General features: G+C 44.6%; 1 protein-coding gene across 1 annotated transcript in view; it reads left to right on the top strand.

Moving 5' to 3' along the window:
- Positions 1–25,084, top strand: part of LOC114641854 (dynein axonemal heavy chain 5-like) — a 329,984-nt gene that overhangs the window by 191,901 nt on the left and 112,999 nt on the right. The window contains exons 44-48 of the mRNA XM_051928805.1: positions 5,581–5,798; positions 6,396–6,707; positions 6,949–7,038; positions 15,900–16,136; positions 19,254–19,421. Of these exons, the coding sequence (XP_051784765.1) occupies positions 5,581–5,798; positions 6,396–6,707; positions 6,949–7,038; positions 15,900–16,136; positions 19,254–19,421 (1,025 nt within the window). The remainder of the gene's footprint in view (positions 1–5,580; positions 5,799–6,395; positions 6,708–6,948; positions 7,039–15,899; positions 16,137–19,253; positions 19,422–25,084) is intronic.

Genomic DNA, 25,084 nt, shown 5'->3' with positions numbered 1-25,084 from the left:
CACATTTGGAATGGCTTATGGGTAATTTAAACACGCACAGTGCAGCGCTCTGCCATTAGTCTTTTTGAAGCCAAGGTCAAAAAAATATGAATGCTCCGCTGTGGGATTGCACTGTTGTTGAACGACATGTTGCAGTGAGATTTCTTTGATCAGAAGGAGTGAAACGTGCTGATAAATATCAAAGGAAGTTGGCTCAGTGCGGAAGTGTAAATAGCAGGACTCGCCGAAAAATTTATAAATGGGTAGAAAGGTTTAAAGCAGGAAGAGCAAGTGTAACCAACAAAGCTCGATCTGGTCGGCCATCAATATTATGCACGCAAGTCCAAATCGACGTTCGTCAAACAAGAATGGTGAATTGCATTGTCCACTGTTGCTGCACATTTGGATATTAGTTATGGATCTGCACTTGCCATAGTGTATGATGACTTTGGGTCCTGTAAAGACTGCGCAAGATGGGCACCAAAACAGCTTACTGATTTGCATAGGCCAACATCTTTTGGTGGAATTCAACAGGTTCTACTTGCGTCTATGTGCATTTGACCTTGGCTTCAACTAGACTAACAGCAGAGTGCCGCACAATGTGTGTTCGAACTACCCATAAGCCATTGCAAGTGTGTTGCATTACCTCAGCTTCTACCAATTTCAGTTACTGCATAATTTTCAAATTGCCTTTTCTTTCAGATTTACCCTCGTACATTTTATCCCAGCAACATTATCCCCATTGTAACCCTTAATATTCATTACTATAACACATTTTATTTAATTGAACCTTTCTAGGCACTCACATTACAAGACAAAACCAAAATCAATTAAAAAAATCGTGAGTGGTCTCCCATTGACTTTCTCCTATACTCAGATATGGGGATGGATATTTGAGGAGTAAACCACAAGACAATGATTATATTTTTAAAATTATGTACATTAAAGAACCATCAACAACAAATCATATTAATAATAGATTGAACAATTATTATAAATGGAAAGTTGAATAAATCGGACTCTGCAGCTGCATGAATTGAAAGGTAAAGTACCACTTGCGGTTAGTAGAAATAGCCCAAAGGTTGATAGTAATCTACGTTTTGTACCAAACACTTGTATGCAAAATGTGGTTGACTGAAGTGACACCGTTCTCAAGTTATCGTGTTTACACACACACACATACACACAGGCATAATTCCAAAAATGATATTTTCGGACATAGGAAGGTCCAGAACGTTGAGATTCATCAAAATCTCGAAACTGAATTTTTGGAGGATTCCAATACTTTTCCTATACTTTGTATACGAGAAAGTAAATAAATAAACAAATACAGGGAATTTTGTTGGTATTCAGACCCCTTCACTTTTGACACGCTTTATCATGTTGTGATTTAAATGGTGTAATGAGAAAGCCAGATAACGTTAGTGTTTTGGGATCATTACAAACACATTACACCGATTTTAAAAACTCTACACTGTGTAAAAGATTAAGGTCTCCGTGACCCCTTGAACCCTCGGATCAGACGTCAGACACCATATAAAAGTCCAAATATTACTTTTATTCAGACAATAATGTGCACAAAGCACCCTATACTCCTCAACACTCATATAAATAAATCAATAATTAATAAACCAATACACAATAATCTCTCCTCCTCGCCCAGACACTTTGCCACCCTACCTCCCAGCTCAGCTCAAATGTCTGGGCTCACCCAGAGTCCTTTTATAGCCCCTGACCCGGAAGTGGTTCCTGGCCAAACCCCCAAGTCCTTATCCCTTCCGGGTCAGGGTAAACAGTCTTTCTTCAGCCCGGGAGCACGTCGTTTCTTCCTGTCACGTGGTGATGACGCACTCCCGGATTATAGGGCACGTAAGGGCCCACTAGCCCCCCTACAGCGACTCCTGGCGGCCCCCAAGGTATCCAGCAAGGCTGTGTAACGACACTACAAAGTCCATGAGGCCCTGCTGGAACTCGGGGCACGAATATGCTGTCCGGAGGGCTCCTCCTAGCGGCCTGGGGGTGAGGGCCGGACTGGGAAGCCGGCAATCCTCCACAACTGGCTGCCGGTTAAATTCAGAATCGATTTTAAGATACTCCTCCTAACCTATAAGGCATTAAACGGTCTAGCCCCCGCCTACTTGAGTGTCTTGCTCCATCGTCGCAATCCCCCTCGTGTTCTTAGATCCGCAGATCAGCTGCTCCTAAACGTTCCCAAGGTACGTTTTAAAGCTTGTGGTGAAAGGGCTTTTCCCTGTCGGTGCACCCAGGCTCTGGAACTCCCTACCCTTAGTGGTTAGGCAAGCTGCTTCAGTCGCCACTTTCAAATCACACCTAAAATGCACTTCTTCACATTGGCTTTTAATTCTTAACCTGTTTCATTTTCCACTTACTTTTTGCTATTTCTTTATTTTATTGGGTCCCCGGACCTGTTTTTAGTATTCTCTGTTCTAATTCTCTCTTAATGTTTGTTTTTAACTTTTTGCTCTTAGTCTCACTTGTCTTAACTGTACAGCACTTTGGTCAGTTGTAATGCTGTGTTTTTAAGCGCTCAACAAATAAATATGGTATGGTATGGTATGGTATAATCGAAAAAGAAAACATGCATAAAACACAAACTCAGTCTTCTGTGTAGTACAGGTTGACTGCCCAAGATGATGACTCCTCTGTTGAATACGGCATTCTTGGGGAAGAGGTGGGTCCAGGTGGATAGACCCCGGAAGTGATGTCAGAGGTGGAAAGACTGTCTGTCTTCCTTTCTGCAGAGGGAGGAAAAGAGAGATTGTTACCACTGTCTCGGTGGAGAATTATCATCGTCCAAACCATAAAGCTGTCTCCCACGCACATGCGTGTGACAATGGATACATTTGCCATTCTTGCCCATCAATCTACACTTAATAACCCATAAAGACAAAGTGAAAACATTTTTGGAAAGGTTTGCAAATTTATTAAAAATCAACAGCAGACGTCTCTCATTCCTACAAGTATTCACACCCTTAATTCAGTACATTATAGAAGCCCCATTGGCAGCAATTTCAGCTGCAAGTCTTCTTATATGCTGTAGTGATTTCGGCCATGTAATTGTTGTTGTAGCCAAGATGGCTTATCCTGATTGGCTGATTAGAAAATACAGAAATGTCATTTTAGGATCAAACAAAATACAATTACAATACAATACAATTTATTTTTGTATAGCCTAAAATCACACAAGAAGTGCCGCAATGGGCTTTAACAGGCCCTGCCTCTTGACAGCCCCCCAGCCTTGACTCTCTAAGAAGACAAGGAAATAAAACCCTTGTAGAGGGAAAAAAAGGAAGAAACCTCAGGAAAGGCAGTTCAGAGAGAGACCCCTTTCCAGGTAGGTTGGGCGTGCAGTGGGTGTCAAAAGAAGGGGGTCAATACAATACAATACAATACACAGAACAGAACAAATCCTCAATACAGTATAAAAATAAGCATTTTAGAAGTACGGAGCAGATTTTAACAGTAGATGATATCACATAAGAAAATTTGGATATATTTAGAGTCCTGGAGACCTCATCCATCAAGCTGCCTCCCCCATTTGGCCATTCCATGGCTGAAACAGCGCTGGGCCAGCCAATCCGATGAAAGGACCCCTCCTTCCCAAGATTCCTGCAATCCTCCATCAGGGATGACTTTACCTTAGGCAGGCAAAACAACTTGGCAGGTGGGCCATGGCACCAAGTGCCACATTTGAGTACCGAGAAGAGAAACAGAATAGGTGAGGGTTAGTATCCAATTCTAACTATCATGTTACTTATGTTTTAGTGCTAATGACTGACAACAGAGCAGTCTGTACAGTTAATCAGCAGCTCTAGTCAGGGTGTGCTAAACTGAAGTAGTGAGTATTCAGCCGGGATTTGACTCTAGCATGTCATTTAAAGCGCATATTACAAAGTTGTCCAAAACATGCTTCTTCCATCTTAAAAATGTTAGGAAATTAAGGCGCTTTCTAAATAAACAGGATTCTGAGAAATTAATTCATGCATTTATCTCTAGTAGGATTGACTACTGCAATGCGGTGTTCACTGGATGTTCAAACTGTTCTTTATACAGCCTCCAGTTAATACAAAATGCGGCTGCAAGAATTATTACAAGAACAAGAAAATACGAACACATAACTCCAGTTCTTAAATCCTTACACTGGCTCCTGGTTAAGTTTAGGGCAGATTTCAAAATCCTTCTTTTAGCATATAAAGCATTAAATGGCCGAGGTCCGGCTTACTTGTAGGAACTTATCATGACTTACAAACCTGAGCGCACATTAAGATCTCAAGATGCTGGTCTGCTTATGATTCCAAGAATTAATAAAATAACAATGGGAGGTCGAGCTTTTAGTTACAGGGCCCCTAAACTGTGGAATGGTCTGCCTGCTACTATAAGAGATGCCCCTTCGGTCTCAGCTTTTAAATCCCGGCTGAAGACTCACTACTTCAGTTCAGCTCACCCTGACTACAGCTGCTGATTAACTGTACAGACTGCATCTCTGTTGTTAGTCATTAGCACTTAAACATAAGTAACATGACAGTTAGAATTGGATACTAACCCTCACCTATTCTGTTTCTCTTCTTGGTACTCAAATGTGCCACTTGGTGCCACGGCCCACCTGCCAAGTTGTTTTGCCTGGCTAAGGAAAAGTCATCCCTGATGGAGGATCGCAGGAATCGTGGGAAAGACGGATCCTTTCATCGGATTGGCTGGCCCAACACTGTTTCAGCCGTGGAATGGCCAAATGGGGGAGGCAGCTTGATGGATGAGGTCTCCAGGAGTCTAAAATTATCCAAATCTTATTATGTGATATCATCTACTGTTAAATTCTGCTCCGTACTTCTAAAATTTTTATTTTTATATTGTATTGAGGATTTGTTCTGTTCTGTGTATTGTATTGTATTGACCCCCTTCTTTTGACACCCACTGCACGCCCAGCCTACCTGGAAAAGGGTTTCTCTTTGAACGGCCTTTTCCAAGGTTTCTTCCATTTTTCCCTACTAGGTTTTTTTTGGGAGTTTTTCCTTGTCTTCTTAGATTGTCAAGGCTGGGGGGCTGTCAAGAGGCAGGGCCTGTTAAAGCCCATTGCGGCACTTCCTGTGTGATTTTGGGCTATACAAAAATAAATGGTATTGTATTGTATTGTATTTAAAAGCTGAGACCGAAGGGGCATCTCTTATAGTAGCAGGCAGACCATTCCACAGTTTAGGGGCCCTGTAACTAAAAGCTTGACCTCCCACTGTTACTTTATTAATTCTTGGAATCATAAGCAGACCAGCATCTTGAGATCTTAATGTGTGCTCTGGTTTGTAAGTCATGATAAGTTCCGACAAGTAAGCCGGACCTCGGCCATTTAATGCTTTATATGTTAAAAGGAGGATTTTGAAATCTGCCCTAAACTTAACCAGGAGCCAGTGTAAGGATTTAAGAACTGGAGTTATGTGTTCGTATTTTCTTGTTCTTGTAATAATTCTTGCAGCCGCATTTTGGATTAACTAGAGGCTGTATAGCAAAAGCAGTACCAGTAATTGTAACAGACATTGAAAAGCCAAGACATTTCAATCTTTGTCCTGCTTGTGATGTTTTTGCTTGAAGGAATGATGACCCTGGGTCCCAGTGGTGCTGGAAAAACAAAGTGCATCCACACTCTTATGAAGGCCATGACCAATTGTGGGATGCCACATAAAGAGATGAGAATGAACCCAAAAGCCATCACAGCCTCTCAGATGTTTGGGACCCTAGACGTGGCAACAAACGACTGGACTGATGGTATCTTCTCAACTTTGTGGAGAAAAACTCTTAAATCAAAAAAGGTATATGGGTACTTTATTATATAGGCCATGGAATGCAATCCAGTTCATTGAAAAAAGGGGCAGGGTGGGCCAGGAAAACGTTGTAGTAGGGAGTGTGGTGCAGTGGTTAAGTCTTTGGACTTCAAACCCTGAGGTTGTGGGTTCAGATCCCACCGCTGACACCATGTGGCCATGAGCAAGTCACCTGACCTGCCTGTGTTCCAATTCGAAAACCAAAAACAAATGTTAATTGTAGCATAAATGTTGGAAGTCACCTTGGATTAAGGCGTCAGACAAATAAGTAAATGTAAAACCAGAAATAAAAAGGTGTCGCAAAGAACACATATTGGCACCATCAAGGGGACTGAAAGATCTAACAGAGGACTTACATGACTGAATGGATAGATAGACATCAGCTGTATTTTATTAAATTTAATATGATTTTTCTGATATAAGGTTGTTCTATTTTCAGTTCTCTTACTTGAAAACATTAATTGCTACAACTACAAAAACTTCCAGATTAAAAAGTAAATGTGAGCTCAGGTACACATGATTGTGAGTTTGCGAGGGCGCCATACATAAACAGTTTAAGTTAACAATTCCATTTTCGTTGTTTAGGGTGAGCACATCTGGATAGTTCTGGATGGTCCTGTGGATGCCATTTGGATTGAAAACCTGAACTCCGTCCTGGATGACAATAAGACTCTCACTTTAGCTAATGGTGACCGGATCCCCATGTCACCTAGCTGCAAAATTGTCTTTGAACCACACAACATCGATAATGCCTCTCCTGCCACGGTCTCTCGAAACGGGATGGTGTTCATGAGTTCTTCAGTTTTGGACTTTAGGCCTATCTTGAAGGCTTGGCTTCAGAAGCTGCCCAACGCACAGTCTGAACCTCTCTGGAACAACTTTAACAATGCATTCCAGGTAAATAAAAATAAATACACAGTCAGAGATGGAGAGAGAGAAATAAACAGGGAATGGGAGGAAGAACTTTGTGTTATCATGGCTTCAGAAACAGGGGAAGACACGCCACCAGTCCGACAAGGTAACCGTTTAAGGTAGTGCTGGGATGCAACCAAGTTGAGTGGGATGAGCGGGGACCTTGTTCATTAAGCGCTACCACAGTATTTGACTAATATGCTAATTAATTGTTTTTTTTTTTTAGGATTTAATTAATTTTGTAAACACAGCTGTGTCTCCAAAAATGCCAATCTTGGAATGCATGTACATCAAGCAGGCCATCAACCTCCTGCAGGTGAGCGATTCTTCATTTCAACCTAATCATTTTACTGTCTCTCTTTTAAATAAATGCTTGTAAAGAATGCATGATGAGAATTCTAAAATGTAGATACAATCTATAAATATAAAACGGTAAAACTGGCAAGTTATTAGTGGTAGCTAAATGTAGGCAGCGAGTAGAATGACGTGATCAACGACCTTAAAAATCTCTCTCTCTCTCTATACATATATATATATATATATATATATATATATATATATTCAATGTGATATTGACGAAAAGTTAATTCAAAAAATTGTTTTTACTCAAGTTTTACAGTAAAAGTGTAAGTTTAAAAAGTATTTGCGTGTTAATTTTAAAGCCAAACAGAATGAAATCTTGTTACAGTACGAAAACCTCTAACAAAACATGAAACATAATTTTCTCTCAATTTAATATGTTTTACTATTTTTTTACTATGGTCAATTAGATAGATAGATAGATAGATAGATAGATAGATAGATAGATAGATAGATAGATAGATAGATAGATAGATAGATAGATAGATAGATAGATAGATAGATAGATAGATAGATAGATAGGGGAAATTCACAAATTTTCAAATGTAAATTACACACTGTAATATCAAATAGTTAGTTCTATTATGCAAATGTATAATTCCCATGACCTGGGTTCACTTTCCGGGTCCTCCCTGCGTGGAGTTTGCATGTTCTCCCCGTGTCTGCGTGGGTTTCCTCCGTGGGCGCTCCGGTTTCCTCTCACAGTCCAAAGACATGCAGCTTAGGTGGACTGGCGATTCTAAATTGGCCCTAGTGTGTGCTTGGTGTGATTGTGTGTGTCCTGTGGTGGGTTGGCACCCTGCCCAGGATTGGTTCCCTGCCTTGTGCCCTGTGTTGGCTGGGATTGGCTCCAGCAGACCCCCGTGACCCTGTGTTCGGATTCAGCGGGTTGGAAAATGGAAATAATTCCCATGAAAATAACAATATGTTTAAATTGTGCATCCACTTTCCCATACGCAAGCAGCAGATCCGCAAAATGGCTCAGTATATACACTTATACATTGTCACAAAAATGAGACATAATCACATAAAGGTTTGGGGCAGCCACCCGTATAATTTGGTATCCTGGCTGCAAAGTTGCTTTTTTCAAAATATACAGCACTGATGTGCATACAACCGAGTTCAAAACAAGACTGAGGGAATAGGGAAAAAGGGGCAGGCTTTTAAAGGGGAAGACAGGAAGTGAGGTCATAAGGATCGGGTCCATGTTCTTCAACCATTGGTTCGAGCCCGGACGTGACATCACAGGGGCCGGAGCCGGTAAGGTCTCCTTTCATTGGCTCGGTCCCGGAAGTGACGTCAAGAGAGCCAGGTGGAATCTCCCGTGGATGGTCTACAGGAAAGGGAAAAAAAGAGTCAGTGCACTCTGCCACATCCCGGCATGCCTCAGAACTGCCTTCACTCAAGCCCTTTAGCTGCCTCCCATGCGCACGTGTGTGACACCATACACAGTGGAACCTCTGGTCACAACCGTAATTTGTTCCAAAACTCTGTTCGTAACTCAATTTGGTCATGACCCAAAGTAATTTCCCCCATAGGATTGTATGTAAATACAATTAATCCGTTCCAGACCGTACGAACTGTATGTAAATATTTTTTTTTTAAAGATTTTTAAGCACAAATATAGTTAATTAAACCATAGAATGCACAGCGTAATAGTAAACTAAATATAAAAACATTGAATAACACTGAGAAAACCTTGAACAACAGAGAAAACTAACATTGCAAGAGTTTGTGCTATAGCACTATGAACCGCTCGCTAAAAACACTTTTTTTTTAATGAGTTTTAAGCAAAGGGAAAAAAACGAACATTTGAAAAATCCGTAATTTAATAAAAAATCCAAGAAAAGTAACATTGCAACAATGCACGCTACGAACTGATCGCTGTAAACAGAAGTGAAGTGGAGGTTAAAATCCAATAGAAAAAAGTCTTCATTAAATACAACGAGGTTAAAACAATGCTGGAATGAGTCTCTTTTAAAACAAGCCCAGTGCATTCTTTAACTGCCTTCTCTCTCGTGCGCGGGCGCGTAAGTGTGTCTCTCTCGCGCCTTGTGTGTCTGTCTCTCTCTCTCTGTCACTCGCTGCACTGGGAATGCACAGGGAGAGACTGAACATGTGCGGATATCATCGGCGCGCACAAACCAAAAGGGAAACTGGCTTCTTCGTATACCAAATGTGTGGTAGTGAACAGATGCAAAAGTTTGGCTAATGTTTTGGTCATAACCCGATTTGTACGTGTTCAGAGACGTTCATGAACCGAGGTTCTGTATATATTTGCAGCTTGAGATCCACAAAGGGAGAAGATTAATCATGTATCATAAAGTAGTTTTTATTTCATCAGAGGATAATGCTTAGACATAGAAGAATCAAAAGCAATATACTGTATATAGCAAAAATTACGGGGGGGGTGCTAAGTCAGTTTGTTCAGGACGGGGGGGGGGGGGGGGGTATTGGTTGTAAAGTTTTATTTATTATGAACATGTTCTTTTTAAGTTTGCATATGCTGGGTTTATGTCCAAACGTCTGCACTGGGTTGGCACCCTGCCTGGGATTGGTTCCTGCCTTGTGCCCTGTGTTGGCTAGGATTGGCTGCAGCAGACCCCCGTGACCCTGTGTTCGGATTCAGCGGGTTGGAAAATGGATGGATGGATGGATGGATGTCCAAACGTCTGTTGATGGCATTCTCGTTTGATAGCCAAGATTCAGCCAGCTCTCTGGCACTTTTAGTATTGGCCTTACATCTTACTTGTACGTTGTCCCAGTCAAATGTATGCCCTGTTGATTTAGTATGCGTATAGATCAATGCTTGTGAGTCCTTTCTTCTGACGGTGTTGTGATCTTCACTGTTCACTAAAGACATCCATCCATCCATCCATTTTCTAACCCGCTGAATCCGAACACAGGGTCACGGGGGTCTGCTGGAGCCAATCCCAGCCAACACAGGGCACAAGGCAGGAAACAATCCCAGGCAGGGTGCCAACCCACCTCAGGACCACTAAAGACATAATGCAACTAATATCACTTTGCCAAAAAACTCACTTTCACTTCAATGGCAAATACAATCAGGCCAGAAACACATTGACAAAGGAGATCAGAGTAGCAAAGAGGTGCTACACTGAAAAGCTGGAAAATACGTTTTCAGCCAACGACCCTGCATCAGTGTGGAGAGGTCTGAAAGACATCACCAACTACAGGAAACCATCCCCCCCATACTGAAGAGAACCATCAACTGGCCAACGAGCTGAATTTGTTCTACTGCAGGTCTGATAATCCCTCTTTCACACCTCTCACTCGCGCCAATCACAATACACTCCCAGCACCCACTACCATGCCCCTGCCCCTTCCCCACTGACACCATACCTGCACTCGGGATCTGTGAAGGGGATGTGAGTCAGCTCTTTAGGAGACAGAAGATCAGGCAGGCACCAGGTCCAGATGGTGTGTCACCCTCCTGTCTCAAAGTCTGTGCTGATCACCTGGCCCCCATATTTACACAGATCTTCAACAGATCCCTGGAGCTATGTGAAGTTCCCTCCTGCTTTAAGCGCTCCACAATTATCCCAGTTCCCAAGAAAACCTCCATCGCAGGGTTAAATGACTACAGGCCTGTCGCCCTGACGTCTGTGGTCATGAAATCCTTTGAAAGACTGGTGTTGACCTACCTGAAGGACATTACAGGCCCCCTGCTTGACCCCCTACAGTTTGCTTACCGAGCAAACAGGTCAGTGGATGATGCAATCAAAATGGGACTGCTCTACCTCCTGCAACATCTCGACTCTCCAGGGACATATACTAGGATCCTGCTTGTGGACTTCAGCTCGGCATTCAATAATTATTCCAGAGGTCCTCCACACCAAACTCACTTGGCTCATTGTACCAGCTCCCATCTGCCAGTGGATCACAAACTTCCTGACAGATAGGAAGCAGCAAGTGAGACTGGGAAAAATCACATCCAGCACACGAACAGTCAGCACTGGCGCCCCCCAGGGATGTGTCCTCTCCCCTCTGCTCTTCTCCCTCTACACAAATGACTGCACCTCAAGAGACCCATCTGTTAAACTCCTGAAGTTTGCAGATGATATGACAGTCATTGGCCTCATCAAGGACAGTGACGAGTCTGTGTACAGATGAGAGGTCGAACAGCTGGCCTTCTGGTGCGGTCAAAACAACCTGGAGCTGAACAAGCTTAAAACTGTGGAGATGACAGTGGACTTCAGGAGGAGCCCCCCAGTGTTGCCCCCCTCTCACACTACTCAACAGCATTGTGTCTGCTGTGGGAAAACTTTAGGTTTCTGGGATCCACAATTTCCCAGGACCTGAAGTAGGCACCAAACTGAGACACAATTGTCAAAAAGGCCCAGCAGAGGTTGTGCTTCCTGCGTCAGCTCAGGAAGTTCAACCTGCCTCAGGAGCTGCTCATCCAGTTTTACTCTGCAGTAATCCAGTCTGTTCTCTGTTCATCTATCATAGTCTGGTTTGGTTCAGCCACAAAACAGGACAGGAGCAGATTACATGGACAGTCAGAACTGCAGAAAAAATTATTGGTGCTGATCTGCCCTCCATTCAGGACGTATACAGATCTCGAGTCAGGAAACGGGCAGAAAACATCACTGCAGATCCATCACACCCTGGTCACAACCTTTTTCAACTACTACCCTCTGGTAGGCGCTACAGAGCACTGTACGCCAAAACTACCAGACATATGAACAGTTTCTTCCCTCAGGCCATCACTCTCATGAACACTTAAGTCAATCTCACAGCATCAGAGGCGATACTAGGTGTAATGGACAGCCGGGTCCCATGCCCGGCAGGGACGCCCCTGCTGCATTTGTTCTGGGGGAGCAGCCATGGACAGTTCAATACCTTCCCCGGGACGCTTGGTGGCAGCCTCCCTGGCAGACGATGATTCCCCAACCTGGCGCATGGCTTCATGGGAGATGGAGTCCTCCACAGCTTGGTTGGAGGCTTGGATGGCTGCTAGGGGGAGCTGCATGGAGCCTGCAGCCCGGCTGGTCAAATCTTCAGCCCCACCCGGAAGTGCAATTAGAACCAGGTGGTCAAGCACCTGGAATGCTTCCGGGTGGGTTATAAAAAGGGCCAGCCACCACCACTCAGAGAGCCAGAGTTGGGAGGAAGGAGACGAAGCTTGCGGAGGAGTGGTGGGAGAGAAGAGTGTGCTGTTGCTGTGATTGAGATTGTGCTTTTGGGACTATGTATTGCCTGTGGGTCACGGGGAAGACATGCGCCCACAGGTGAAGAAAATAAAAGTCCTTATACGTGTTTATACGGGCCTCTGTGTCTATCTGTGTTGGGTCAGGTGATTGTATAGCGCCTTGTTACATAGGTAAAACCGGAGTCCAATTCCTTGTATGTGTACATATACTTGGCCAATAAAGCTGATTCTGATTCTGATTCTGATTCTGAAATACCACATTCAAAAAGAAGGCATGCCAATGGGATCGCCGTTATCAGGACTTCTAGCGGAACTGGTAATGCAGCAATTTGAAAATGCGGCTGTATCCCAGTTCACACCCAAAATTTGGATAAGCTACGTAGACAACACGTTCGTCATACTAAAAAATGACCAGCTGAACGAGTTCTACAACCACATCAACACAATATTCCCTGCAATCCAATTCACCATGGAAAAAGAAATGAACCGACACATCAGCTTCCTGGACATCTACATTGACAGAAGTAACGACGCCACCCTAACCACAAGTGTTTACCGTAAGGAAAGCTATGCAGACAAGATATCACACTTCACCAGCAACCACCCAGTATCTCATAAATGGAGCTGTGTTAAAACTCTATTAAGAAGAGTCCACACCCATTGTAAAACGAAGGAGACAAAAACGAACGAAAGACGCTATCTCTTCCGTCTTTTCACTTCAAATGGATACTCAAAAACATTCATGAAACAATGCTTAAATAGGGCAGCACGGTGGCGCTGTGGGTAGCGCTGCTGCCTCGCAGTTGGGACACCTGGGGACCTGGGTTCGATTCCCGGGTCCTCCCTGCGTGGAGTTTGCATGTTCTCCCTGTGTCTGCGTGGGTTTCCTCCGGGCGCTCCGGTTTCCTCCCACATTCCAAAGACATGCAGGTTAGGTGGATTGGCGATTCTAAATTGGCCCTAGTGTGTGCTTGGTGTGTGGGTGTGTTTGTGTGTGTCCTGCGGTGGGTTGGCACCCTGCCCAGGATTGGTTCCTGCCTTGTGCCCTGTGTTGGCTGGGATTGGCTCCAGCAGACCCCCCGTGACCCTGTGTTCGGATTCAGCGGGTTGGAAAATGGATGGATGGATGGATGGATGCTTACATAGAAGACGTCAAAAACTCAGCAAACAATCGACTTGAACCAGAACCTCCACCCCACCTGTTACGCACTTCCTTATCACCACATGGTGTCTGAAGGTGCAGCGCGCATCCTGGCCAGGTCAGGCATCAGAATAGCACATAAACCCATGAACAATCTGTGCATGATCCTCTTTAATGCTAAAAACAAGAAATCGACAGCAGAAACACGAAACGTAGTTTATAGCATTCCAGGCAGTGCTTGCCCAGCGGTATACATAGGGTAAACATCAAAAAGAATCACAACACAATTCGATCATTTGGAATCTGTTATATCATCACAGAAGGACTTGGATAGCTTACAGGCTTGGGCAGATTTGTGGACGATGAAATTTAATGTCAGTAAATGTAAAGTATTACATATAGGAAGTAAAAATGTTAGGGTTAGGGTTAGGGTTGGAAAATTGAGAGTACACCGTATGAGAAGGATTTAGGAGTCGTAGTGGACTCTAAGCTATCGACTTCCCGACAGTGTTCAGAAGGCTAACAGAATGTCAGATTATATAGCGCCTTCATGTGTGGAGTACAAGTCACAGGAGGTTCTGCTCCAGCTTTATAACACACTGGTGAGGCCTCATCTGGAGTGCTGTGTGCAGTTTTGGTCTCCAGGCTACAAAAAGGACATAGCAGCACTAGAGAAGGTCCAGAGAAGAGCGACTAGGCTGATTCAGGGCTACAGGGGTTGAATTATGAGGAAAGATTAAAAGAGCTGAGCTTTACAGTTTAAGATAAAAGAAGATTAAGAGGTGACCTGATTGAAGTGTTTAAAATTATAAAGGGAATTGCTGCAGTGGATTGAGACTGTAATTTTAAAATGAGTTCATCAAGAACACGGGAACACAGTTGGAAACTTGTTAAGGGAAAATTTTGCACAAACATTATCAAGTTTTTCTTTACACAAAGAACGATAGACACTTGGAATAAGAGATCAAGTAGTGTGGTAGACAGTAAGACGTTGGGGACTTTCAAAACTCGACTTGATGTTTTTTTGGAAGAAATAAGTGGATAGGCCTGGCGAGCTTGATGGGCTGAATGGCCTGTTGTTGTCTAGAGTGTTCTAATGTTCTAACACGTATACATGAACATTGCGTCAGAAGTAAGGACTCACGATCAGTGATCTATACGCATACTAAATCAACAGGACATGCATTTAACTGGGACAACGTACAAGTAAGATTTAAGGCCAGTACCAAAAGTGCCAGAAAGCTGGCTGAATCTTGGCTATCAAACGAGAACGCCATCAACAGACATTTGGACATAAACCCAGCATATGCAAAGTTAAGAAGAACATGTTCATAATAAATAAAACTTTACAACCAATACCCCCCCCTCCTGAACACACTGACTTAGCAACCCCACACCACCACCTAATTTTTACTATATATTGCCTTTGATTCTTGTAAGTCTAAGCATTATCCTCTGATGAAGGCCCCTGGCAGAGGCTGAAAGCTCAGGAATAAAAACTACTTTATGATACGTGATTCATTTTCTCCCTTTGTGGATCTCCAGCTGCAAATATGCAAACCGTATCACAGACCTTCTCTTCCATTCATATATATATATATGTATGTATAACAAATAAAATGTCTGTCAGTATATTCCGATATTAAATAAAAGTTCTCGTCACCACAAAACACTTCACGGACTTTATAAGTGACTTATAAAGCAGTCTTTTAAACCATTGCCTTCCCAAAAATGGTTTCTGGTTTTGCTCAATATTAGAATGTTTTCCAAATCTATTGACCCTTGGCTGTCCTACAGTTGTTTTTGGTTCTTACCTCTGCCACTCATGAAAATACGACACCCTGTTTTTGTCACGTAAAGGCCTGCTCATCATAGTCCAGCAGGGCCGGATTAAGAGCTTTGGGGGCCCGTAGCACATTTCAAATTTGGGGGCCCTTTTGGTCTGCATCCTCTGAAGTTTAGATTCTGAACAGTTCAAACCGGACTAAATAATTATTTTACTCTCGATTATAATAAGAATATTTATGTGAATTTTATGTGTTGGGCCCCTAAAGTTTTGTTGTGTAAGAAATTTACAGTTTAAAAACGTAAAGATAATATTTTTAAAGACCAGTTTTTCAAAGCTACACTTTTTCATTAAATATTGGGTCCACCATTTGGGGGCCCCCGAAAATGCGGGGCCCGTAGCATATGCTACATGTGCCTATTGGTTAATCCGGCACTGTAGTCCAGGAATCTTGGCCTTCCCTGCACTTTTGTGATTCTACAAGTTGTCCCCAATTTTTCTGTGTTGTTTTCAGCTTTTTTTACATTCTGATTGGCTATGTGATAACTGTAAATTTGTGCAGAATGAGTGAATTTAGACACAGGTTCTCGTGAACCACTACGGGATGGGGGACATGCTAGCTTGCAATAGATGGGAGTTATTTAGTAATTCTTTGAGTCATCATAAAAACCTAAAGGACATATAAAAAGCTTTACATCTTTTTATTTCTTTCAGGGTTTATTGCCCTCTGCAGAAGAAAAGCAGCCCACGGCACAGCATGTCGGCCGGCTCTTCATCTTTGCAGTTATGTGGTCAGTAGGAGCGCTTTTGGAATTGGAGGACAGGGCCAAAATGGAGGCTTTCCTTAAAAAGCATACGGCCAAGCTCGAGCTCCCTGTGACCACCGGAGATCAAACCATCTTTGAGTTTGTTGTCAATGAGAATGGCAACTGGGATCATTGGTCTAAGAAGGTATGATCAGGCACCTTCTGTCCTGCATTATCCTGTAAATGTACAGTATTTATTGAATAAAGCAAGATACAATTGTGTGTGCATTTCAGTTGAAAGCAAGGGAAAGGGAAATTCGATATAAGTCTGAAAATATACATCAATATTTTGACTTTGGACTGTTTGAACTCTCAATTTATAAAGATTCATTATTGTCTTTTGTTTACAAGCCAGAGTTTTGATGGTTTCTCTCCTTTGTAAGGTATTTTTGTTAATTGTGGAACTTAATTACATTTTTGACCCGTTAAAGCAATCTTCTCATTTTTAGGTGTGTGTGCTCACAGCCAATAGATAGCAGTTTGGGGACTGGCTGTGTTGGGGTGAACCTCTTTGGTCAGGATAAGGAAGGTTCTGGCCTAGTTTTGTGGCTTTTACTGGGTGCCTTTTGTCATGTTTGGAACTCCTGATCATGACAGTTGACCTTTTAGGAATGATCCACCCTTAAAAGTATCATTTGTCAACCGTTACTTATCCTGTGGTTTTTGTAGTGAAGGACAAGAAAAACTTAATCTCATGTTGTCAAGTTGAGCAGAGTGGACACAATTCATGATACAGTGGGATTGAATGGGGGCTCACAAATAAACAACAGAACAAAAACCTGAGATTAAAAGGCTTGAAGCCATCGCTACAAACAACACAAAGAAAATAAAACAGACAACAGAGTATTCCATTAAACACGTCACTTAAGCTGTCTATAAGGCAATTGTAGGATACGTGAATATGTATTTATACAACTAAACAAAATAAAATTGTGTGCATTTGGAAAGAAGAAATGGGGTAGATAGAAACTGATTTGTCCCAATGAGGAAATTTGGCTTTTTACAGAAGCGATAGATAGATAGATAGATAGATAGATAGATAGATAGATAGATAGATAGATAGATAGATAGATAGATAGATAGAAAGTGTCTATCTATCTATCTAATAGGCCCTATAAATTAGACAGACAGACAGACAGACAGACAGACAGACAGACAGACAGACAGACAGACAGACAGACAGACAGACAGACAGACAGATAGATAGATAGATAGATAGATAGATAGATAGATAGATAGATAGATAGACACTTTATAATAGGCCCTATAAATTAGACAGACAGACAGACAGACAGACAGACAGACAGACAGACAGACAGACAGACAGACAGACAGACAGACAGACAGACAGATAGATAGATAGATAGATAGATAGATAGATAGATAGATAGATAGATAGATAGATAGACAGATAGATAATTGCTATCGTAATGACCTATTTTATGATCAGATCAGAGTGATAAGTAATTACTGAAATGTTAGAGGATAGTTCAGATAACTTGGTTCCCAGGGCGTAAAGCCTACCAATGTTCATGGCCGAATTATTTTTTTAATGAACTTAGCATGGGACCTGGCATATATATACGGTTTTAAAAATTTGATTTGAGCTTACGTTTTTGTGTTTCTAGCATTAGTAGAATTTGAATAAGGAGTTTAAGCAAGATTTTATACATGAGGTCCCTGGTCATTTCCATTCATTCAGTACAAGGCATAGCACAAGATAAATATCTTTGCAGTGTGACTGACTGGGATCCCATTGAGTGCCATTCACTTTCTTACTCTGTCTTACGGTCTGGCCATTCTGGTTCCCAAACATGCCCTGACTCTCACCCCTTCACCACCTAGTGTGGGGAGCATATTGGCACAATATGGCTGCTGTCAGATCATCCAGGTGGATGCTGAACATTGGTGGTGGCTGAAGTGGCTCCCCCCTTTCTATGTAAAGTGCTTTGAGTGTCTTGACAAGCACTATACTAATGTAATGTCGTCTTCTTCTTATTTTTCTTCTTAGAACAGATACTGCTACAGCAGATGATGACACCTGATGACATCATCATTGAAATAAGCATGTTAAGAAAATATAGAGATTTACTCTACTTTTATATAGAGAGTTACTTTTTTATGAAATACAACCTGTGCTCTAAATTCGAATGCCACACATTTTTTTATGGACATGTTTTCATTCTCCAAAGCTACACTACAGAGGTGTGACACGAGGTCCATGGTAAAGGGCAGGTTTTTAAAATAAATAATCGTGTCCCATCAAGCGAAGGCTCTAATCAGGTGAAGGTGTGCATGAGCGAGCTTTCCTCCGGGGTGAATTACAGTGCTTAACTGATCACACATACACATACAAAGGTGAGCCTCCTGCACACCTTGGAGGTAGTGGTGTATCGCACCTGCACCCTATCAGGCCATATAAAGTAGAGCCTGTATGGCAGAGAGGGAAGAGAAAGAGACAAAGGACAGAAAGATCGAAAAGGAGAAAACAGAGGTTAAAGTTAAAGAAAGAAAGAAAGAAAGAAAGAAAGAAAGAAAGAAAGAAAGAAAGAAAGAAAGAAAGAAAGAAAGAAAGAAAGAAAGAAAGAAAGAAAGAAAGAAAGAAAGAAAGAAAGAGTGTGAGGCAGGATCGGGAGAGCCAGTGCAATGAGGAGCAGAGGCAGGTGGCCCCAGGAGAGGAGTGTGTGGCAAACGCTCAAGAAACAGCTGAGGGTTGTTTCCAGGGAGTAGGGCTCAGCATGGCACCTCATGGATGCCAAAGGACTGGCAATGGGGACCCAAGACAAATATTTATGGTTGACTGCTCCTATTGGCAGGCGTCTCTTCTTGCTATAAGGTCCAGATAGGATAAGCAGAAACGATGTTTTAGAAGGAAGCATTGGGACTCATATTTTTAAAAGAACTGTCTCTGGATTTTAACCTCATTTTATTGGATTTATTTGTTCAGACTTTTTTAAACTCCACATATTATCACTGGTTTTATGGATTATTTATTTCTATGGAAGAACCGACACACTGCACTTTTTGAACACTGATTCATTCTTGTTTGATTTTAAATAAAAGTACTTGGCACTTCTGCGCCAACCCCTTGCTGCTGGATGTTGTTTGCTCATCTCATCTCAGTTCACGACTATCGACAGTTTCAGGTTCTAATGGCTCCTGGATGTAACAAGGGAGCACGGAGGCAACTTGGACCGTCACGAGAGGACTTACCTAATTGTATGTTTTGGATGTCAATCTGTTATTTTTTTTTTTCTTTCAGGTTCCAGAATATATTTACCCCAAAGACTCAGTTCCAGATTATTCATCAATCCTTGTGCCGAATGTTGACAACGTGCGTACAGACTTTCTAATGGATACAATCATGAGCCAAAACAAAGCTGTTCTTCTCATCGGGGAACAGGGCACCGCGAAGACAGTTATGATAAAGGTGAGGTGCCATATATATTGGGTTGGAGCACACGCTGTGAGCACGTCGACCCGGGTTGCTTTCTCGAAGGCGTGTGCGGGTCCACCCGCTGTTCTTGGAGCCCATCTGGCCTTTCTCCTCCCCATCAGGCTGGCGTGGTGTCCTGGAGAGCCTTTTTTTTTCTTTAGCGGCTTCGCACTGCTGTGTTTGCATACCTCACTCTGCTATTTCGTGTGCGTGCCGGGTTGTCACACAGATTTTAATGCAGGTCCCTGCCTTACAGTACGGCCAGGAATCCTGCCGACTACACCAGTGTGACAATCGATGTGGCTATATCAGCGCTTAACCCAACACAGACAGACGCAGGAGGCACACTAATAAAATACAAAAGTTTTATTTGTGTTTCTTCACTTGTGGAAAACGTCTTCCCCGTTCCCACAAGTACACAACACAGTCCCACAAGCACAAAATAGAAATAATTCCTCTTCTTCTCTCTTTTCTCCTCCACTCCTCCTCGGCAAGCTTCATCCACCTTCCACCCAACTCTGGCTCACCAAGTAGTCTCTGCTGGACCCTTATATAAGTCGCCTGTAAGTGCTCCAGGTGCTTGTTGCTCCACTTCCGAAGGGCCTCCGTTCAAGTCGCTCTACCTCTCACCACGTGTTGGAGCGTACCTTGCCTCCACTTAGCTAGCGATACGTTTGTTCAGCAGACATCATCATCTACAGATTGTTAAGGAGTAACGTTTGACATTTTTGAGAGAGAGATCACAGCTACATGTGTTTTAGACAGTTCCTGCTCATTGGCAGAGATATCACAGCCACATGCTCTTCTATTCTCATGGGGAACGCTCTCCCATCAGAGCAGAACACAATCAGATACAGTGGCAACGTTTGACATGGGAGCGCACCTATGTTCACCTTGGCCAGAGATACCATGCCAACTTTTTACATTTTTGGCAAAGATATCACAGCTACATTCTCGCCCCGATAGTAAAACCAAAAATATTGTATATCAAGAGGCCCTCAGATACGAAAGCTATCAATATAAATTCTTCTAAATACAAATTATTACTTTTTTCTTTTTACATTTTTTAATTGATTTTTAAAGTGTGTCCTGTGTGAGATGTTCAGCCCGGACACAACCAAATGGACACCGACAGTTCATAAAACACACGCTCTTTATTAAACAAGTTTCCCTAAACACAAGTCCTGCACACACACTGTGCTCCTGCATCACAACACCCATCCTCGGGCCTTTTAACGTCTGTGGGCCGCCTTTCTTCCTCTCTTCACTGGAGCTTCGTCCACCTCCAGCTCCCGACTCTAACACCCAGACTGTAGGAAGGCGGCCCCTTTTATAATCACCCAGATGTGCTCCAGGTGCTTGCTGACAACTTTCCGGCACTAGCACCCGGAAGCACTCCGGGCGTCGCTGGAAGGTTCTTCCTCCACCTGCCCAGGTGTGGCGGAAGTGCAGGTTTCCCAGGCTCCACGACGCTCAGGGCGTCCCCTGGCGGTGGCACGGGCCCCAATGCCTTGTTCTCCTACAATAATTTAGTTCACAAATCAAATGAATGAGAATCATATGCCTTGTTTTTGTATGATAATTCAGTTCATGAATCAAATGAATGAGAATCGTATGTCTTATTCTCATATGATAATTCAGTTCACGAATCAAATGTATGAGTATTGTATGTCTTGTTCTCGTATGATAATTGAGTTCACGAATCCAATGAACGAGAATCGTATGTCTTATTCTCGTATGATAATTCAGTTCATGAATCCAATGAATGAGAATCATAGGCCCCTCCTTTAACCGCCACCTTATCGTGGTGGAGGGGTTTGCGTGTCCCAATGATCCTAGGAGCTCTGTTGCCCGGGGCTTTATGCCCCTGGTAGGGCCACCCAAGGCAAACTGGTCCTAGGTGAGGGATGAGACAAAGAGCGGTTAAACAAACCTCCTATGAAGAAAAACAATTTTGGACGGCGTTTTCCCTTGCCCGGACGCGGGTCACCAGGGCCCCACTCTGGAGCCAGGCCTGGAGGTGGGGCTCGATGGCGAGTGCCTGGTGGCCGGGCCTGCACCCATGGGGCTCGGCCGGGCACAGCCCGAAGAGGCAACGTGGGTCCCCCTTCCCATGGGCTCACCACCTATGGGAGGGGCCAAGGAGGTCGGTTGCATTGTGAGTTGGGTGGTGGCCGAAGGCGGGGACCTTGGCAGTCCGATCCTCGGCTACAGAAGCTGGCTCTTGGGACGTGGAATGTCACCTCTCTGAAGGGGAAGGAGCCTAAGCTAGTGCGCGAAGTTGAGAGGTTCCGGCTAGATATAGTCGGACTCACCTCGATGCACAGCTTGGACTCTGGAACCAATCTCCTTGAGAGGGGCTGGACTCTGTACCACTCTGGAGTTGCCCCAGGTGAGAGGCGCCGAGCAGGTGTGGGTATACTTATTGCCCCCCAACTTGGAGCCTGTACATTGGGGTTTACCCCGGTGGACGAGAGGGTAGCCTCCCTTCGCCTTCGGGTGGGGGGACGGGTCCTAACTGTTGTTTGTGCGTATGCACCGAACAGCAGTTCGGAGTACCCATCCTTTTTGCAGTCCCTGGAAGGGGTGCTAGAGGGCATACCATCTGGGGACTCCCTCGTTCTGCTGGGAGACTTCAATGCTCACGTGGGCAATGACAGTGAGACCTGGAAGGGCGTGATTGGGAGGAATGGCCCCCCCGATCTGAACCCGAGCGGTGTTTTGTTATTGGACTTCTGTGCTCGTCACGGATTGTCCATAACGAACACCATGTTCAAGCATAGGGGTGTTCATATGTGCACTTGGCACCAGGACACCCTAGGCCTCAGTTCGATGATCGACTTTGTGGTCGTGTCGTCGGACTTGCGGCCACATGTCTTGGACACTCGGGTGAAGAGAGGGGCGGAGCTGTCAACTGATTACCACCTGGTGGTGAGTTGGCTTCGATGGTGGGGGAGGATGCCGGTCAGGCGTGGTAGGCCCAAACGTGTTGTGAGGGTCTGCTGGGAACGTCTGGCAGAGCCCCCTGTCAGAAGTAGCTTCAACTCCCACCTCCGGCAGAACTTCGACCACATCCCGAGGGAGGTGGGGGACATTGAGTCCGAATGGGCCATGTTCCGTGCCTCTATTGTTGAGGCAGCTGACCGGAGCTGTGGCCGTAAGGTGGTCGGTGCCTGTCGTGGCGGCAATCCCCGAACCCGTCGGTGGACACCGGCGGTGAAGGATGCCGTCAAGCTGAAGAAGGAGTCCTACAGGACCCTTTTGTCCTGTGGGACCCCGGAGGCAGCTGATAGGTACCGGCAGGCCAAGCGGAATGCGGCTTTGGTGGTTGCTGAGGCAAAAACTCGGGCGTGGGAGGAGTTTGGGGAGGCCATGGAGAATGACTTTCAGACGGCTTCGAGGAGATTCTGGTCCACCATCCGGCATCTCAGGAAGGGGAAGCAGTGCAGTGTCAACACTGTATATGGTGGGGATGGTGCGCTGCTGACCTCGACTCGGGACGTTGTGGGTCGGTGGGGGGAGTACTTCGAAGACCTCCTCAATCCCATTAACATGCCTTCCAATGAGGAAGCAGAGCCTGGGGACTCAGAGGTGGGCTCCCCCATCTCTGGGACTGAGGTCACCGAGGTGGTCAAAAAACTCCTTGGTGGCAGGGCCCCGGGGGTGGATGAGATACGCCCGGAGTTCCTCAAGGCTCTGGATGTTGTAGGACTGTCTTGGCTGACACGCCTCTGCAACATCGCATGGACATCAGGGACAGTGCCTCTGGATTGGCAGACCGGGGTGGTGATCCCCCTCTTTAAGAAGGGGGACCGGAGGGTGTGTTCCAACTATAGAGGGATCACACTCCTCAGCCTCCCTGGAAAAGTCTATTCAGGGGTCCTGGAGAGGAGGGTCCGTCGGATAGTCGAGCCTCGGATTCAGGAGGAACAGTGTGGTTTTCGTCCTGGTCGCGGAACAGTGGACCAGCTCTATACCCTTAGCAGGGTCCTGGAGGGTGCATGGGAGTTTGTCCAACCAGTCTACATGTGTTTTGTGGACTTGGAAAAGGCATTCGACCGTGTCCCTCAGGGAATCCTGTGGGGGGTACTCCGAGAGTGTGGGGTACCGGCCCCCCCTGATAAGGGCTGTTCAGTCCCTGTACGATCAGTGCCAGAGCTTGGTCCGCATTGCCGGCAGTAAGTCGAACCCGTTTCCAGTGAGAGTTGGACTCCGCCAGGGCTGCCCTTTGTCACCGATTCTGTTCATAACTTTTATGGACAGAATTTCTAGGCGCAGCCAGGGCGTTGAGAGGGTCCGGTTTGGTGGGCTCAGGATTGAGTCACTGCTTTTTGCAGATGATGTTGTCCTGTTTGCTTCATCAGGCCGTGATCTTCAGCTCTCTCTGGATCGGTTCGCAGCCGAGTGTGAAGCGGCTGGAATGAGAATCAGCACCTCCAAATCCGAGACCATGGTCCTCAGCCGGAAAAGGGTGGAGTGCCCTCTCAGGGTTGGTAGCGAGATCCTGCCCCAAGTGGAGGAGTTCAAGTATGTCGGGGTCTTGTTCACGAGTGAGGGAAGAATGGAGCGTGAGATCGACAGGCGGATCGGTGCGGCATCCGCAGTAATGCGGGCGCTGCATCGGTCTGTCGTGGTGAAAAAGGAGCTGAGCCGCAAGGCGAAGCTCTCAATTTACCAGTCGATCTATGTTCCTACCCTCACCTATGGTCATGAGCTATGGGTAGTGACCGAAAGAACGAGATCGCGAATACAAGCGGCTGAAATGAGTTTCCTCCGCAGGGTGTCTGGGCTCTCCCTTAAAGATAGGGTGAGAAGCTCAGTCATCCGGGAGGGGCTCAGAGTAGAGCCGCTGCTCCTCCGCATCGAGAGGAGTCAGATGAGGTGGCTCGGGCATCTGATCAGGATGCCTCCTGGACACCTCCCTGGTGAGGTGTTCCGGGCACGTCCAACCGGGAGGAGGCCCCGGGGAAGACCCAGGACACGCTGGAGGGACTATGTCTCTCGACTGGCCTGGGAACGCCTTGGGATTCTCCCGGAAGAGCTAGAAGAAGTGGCCGGGGAGAGGGAAGTCTGGGCATCTCTGCTCAAGCTGCTGCCCCCGCGACCCGACCTCAGATAAGCGGGAGACAATGGATGGATGGATAGATGGAGAATCATAGGCCTTGTTCTACCTACGATAATTTAGTTCACAAATCAAATGAATGAGAATCATATGCCTTGTTCTCGTATGATAATTGAGTTCACGAATCCAATGAATGAGAATCGTATGCCTTGTTCTGGTATGATAATTCAGTTCACGAATCAAATGAATGAGTATTGTATGTCTTGTTCTCGTATGATAATTCAGTTCACGAATCAAATGAATGAGAATCATAGGCCTTGTTCTCCTACGATAATTCAGTTCACAAATCAAATGAATGAGAATCATATGCCTTGTTCTCGTATGATAATTGAGTTCACGAATCCAATGAACGAGAATCATATGCCTTGTTCTTGTATGATAATTCAGTTCATGAATCAAATGAATGAGAATCGTATGCCTTATTCTCGTATTATTGTTCAGTTCACGAATCAAATGAATGAGAATCGTATGTCTTATTCTCGTATGATAATTCAGTTCACGAATCAAATGAATGAGAATCGTATGTCTTATTCTC

This window comes from Erpetoichthys calabaricus, chromosome 6, assembly GCF_900747795.2.
Source record: "Erpetoichthys calabaricus chromosome 6, fErpCal1.3, whole genome shotgun sequence".
NCBI lineage: Eukaryota > Metazoa > Chordata > Cladistia > Polypteriformes > Polypteridae > Erpetoichthys > Erpetoichthys calabaricus.
This window is presented reverse-complemented; position numbering and strand designations above follow the sequence as displayed.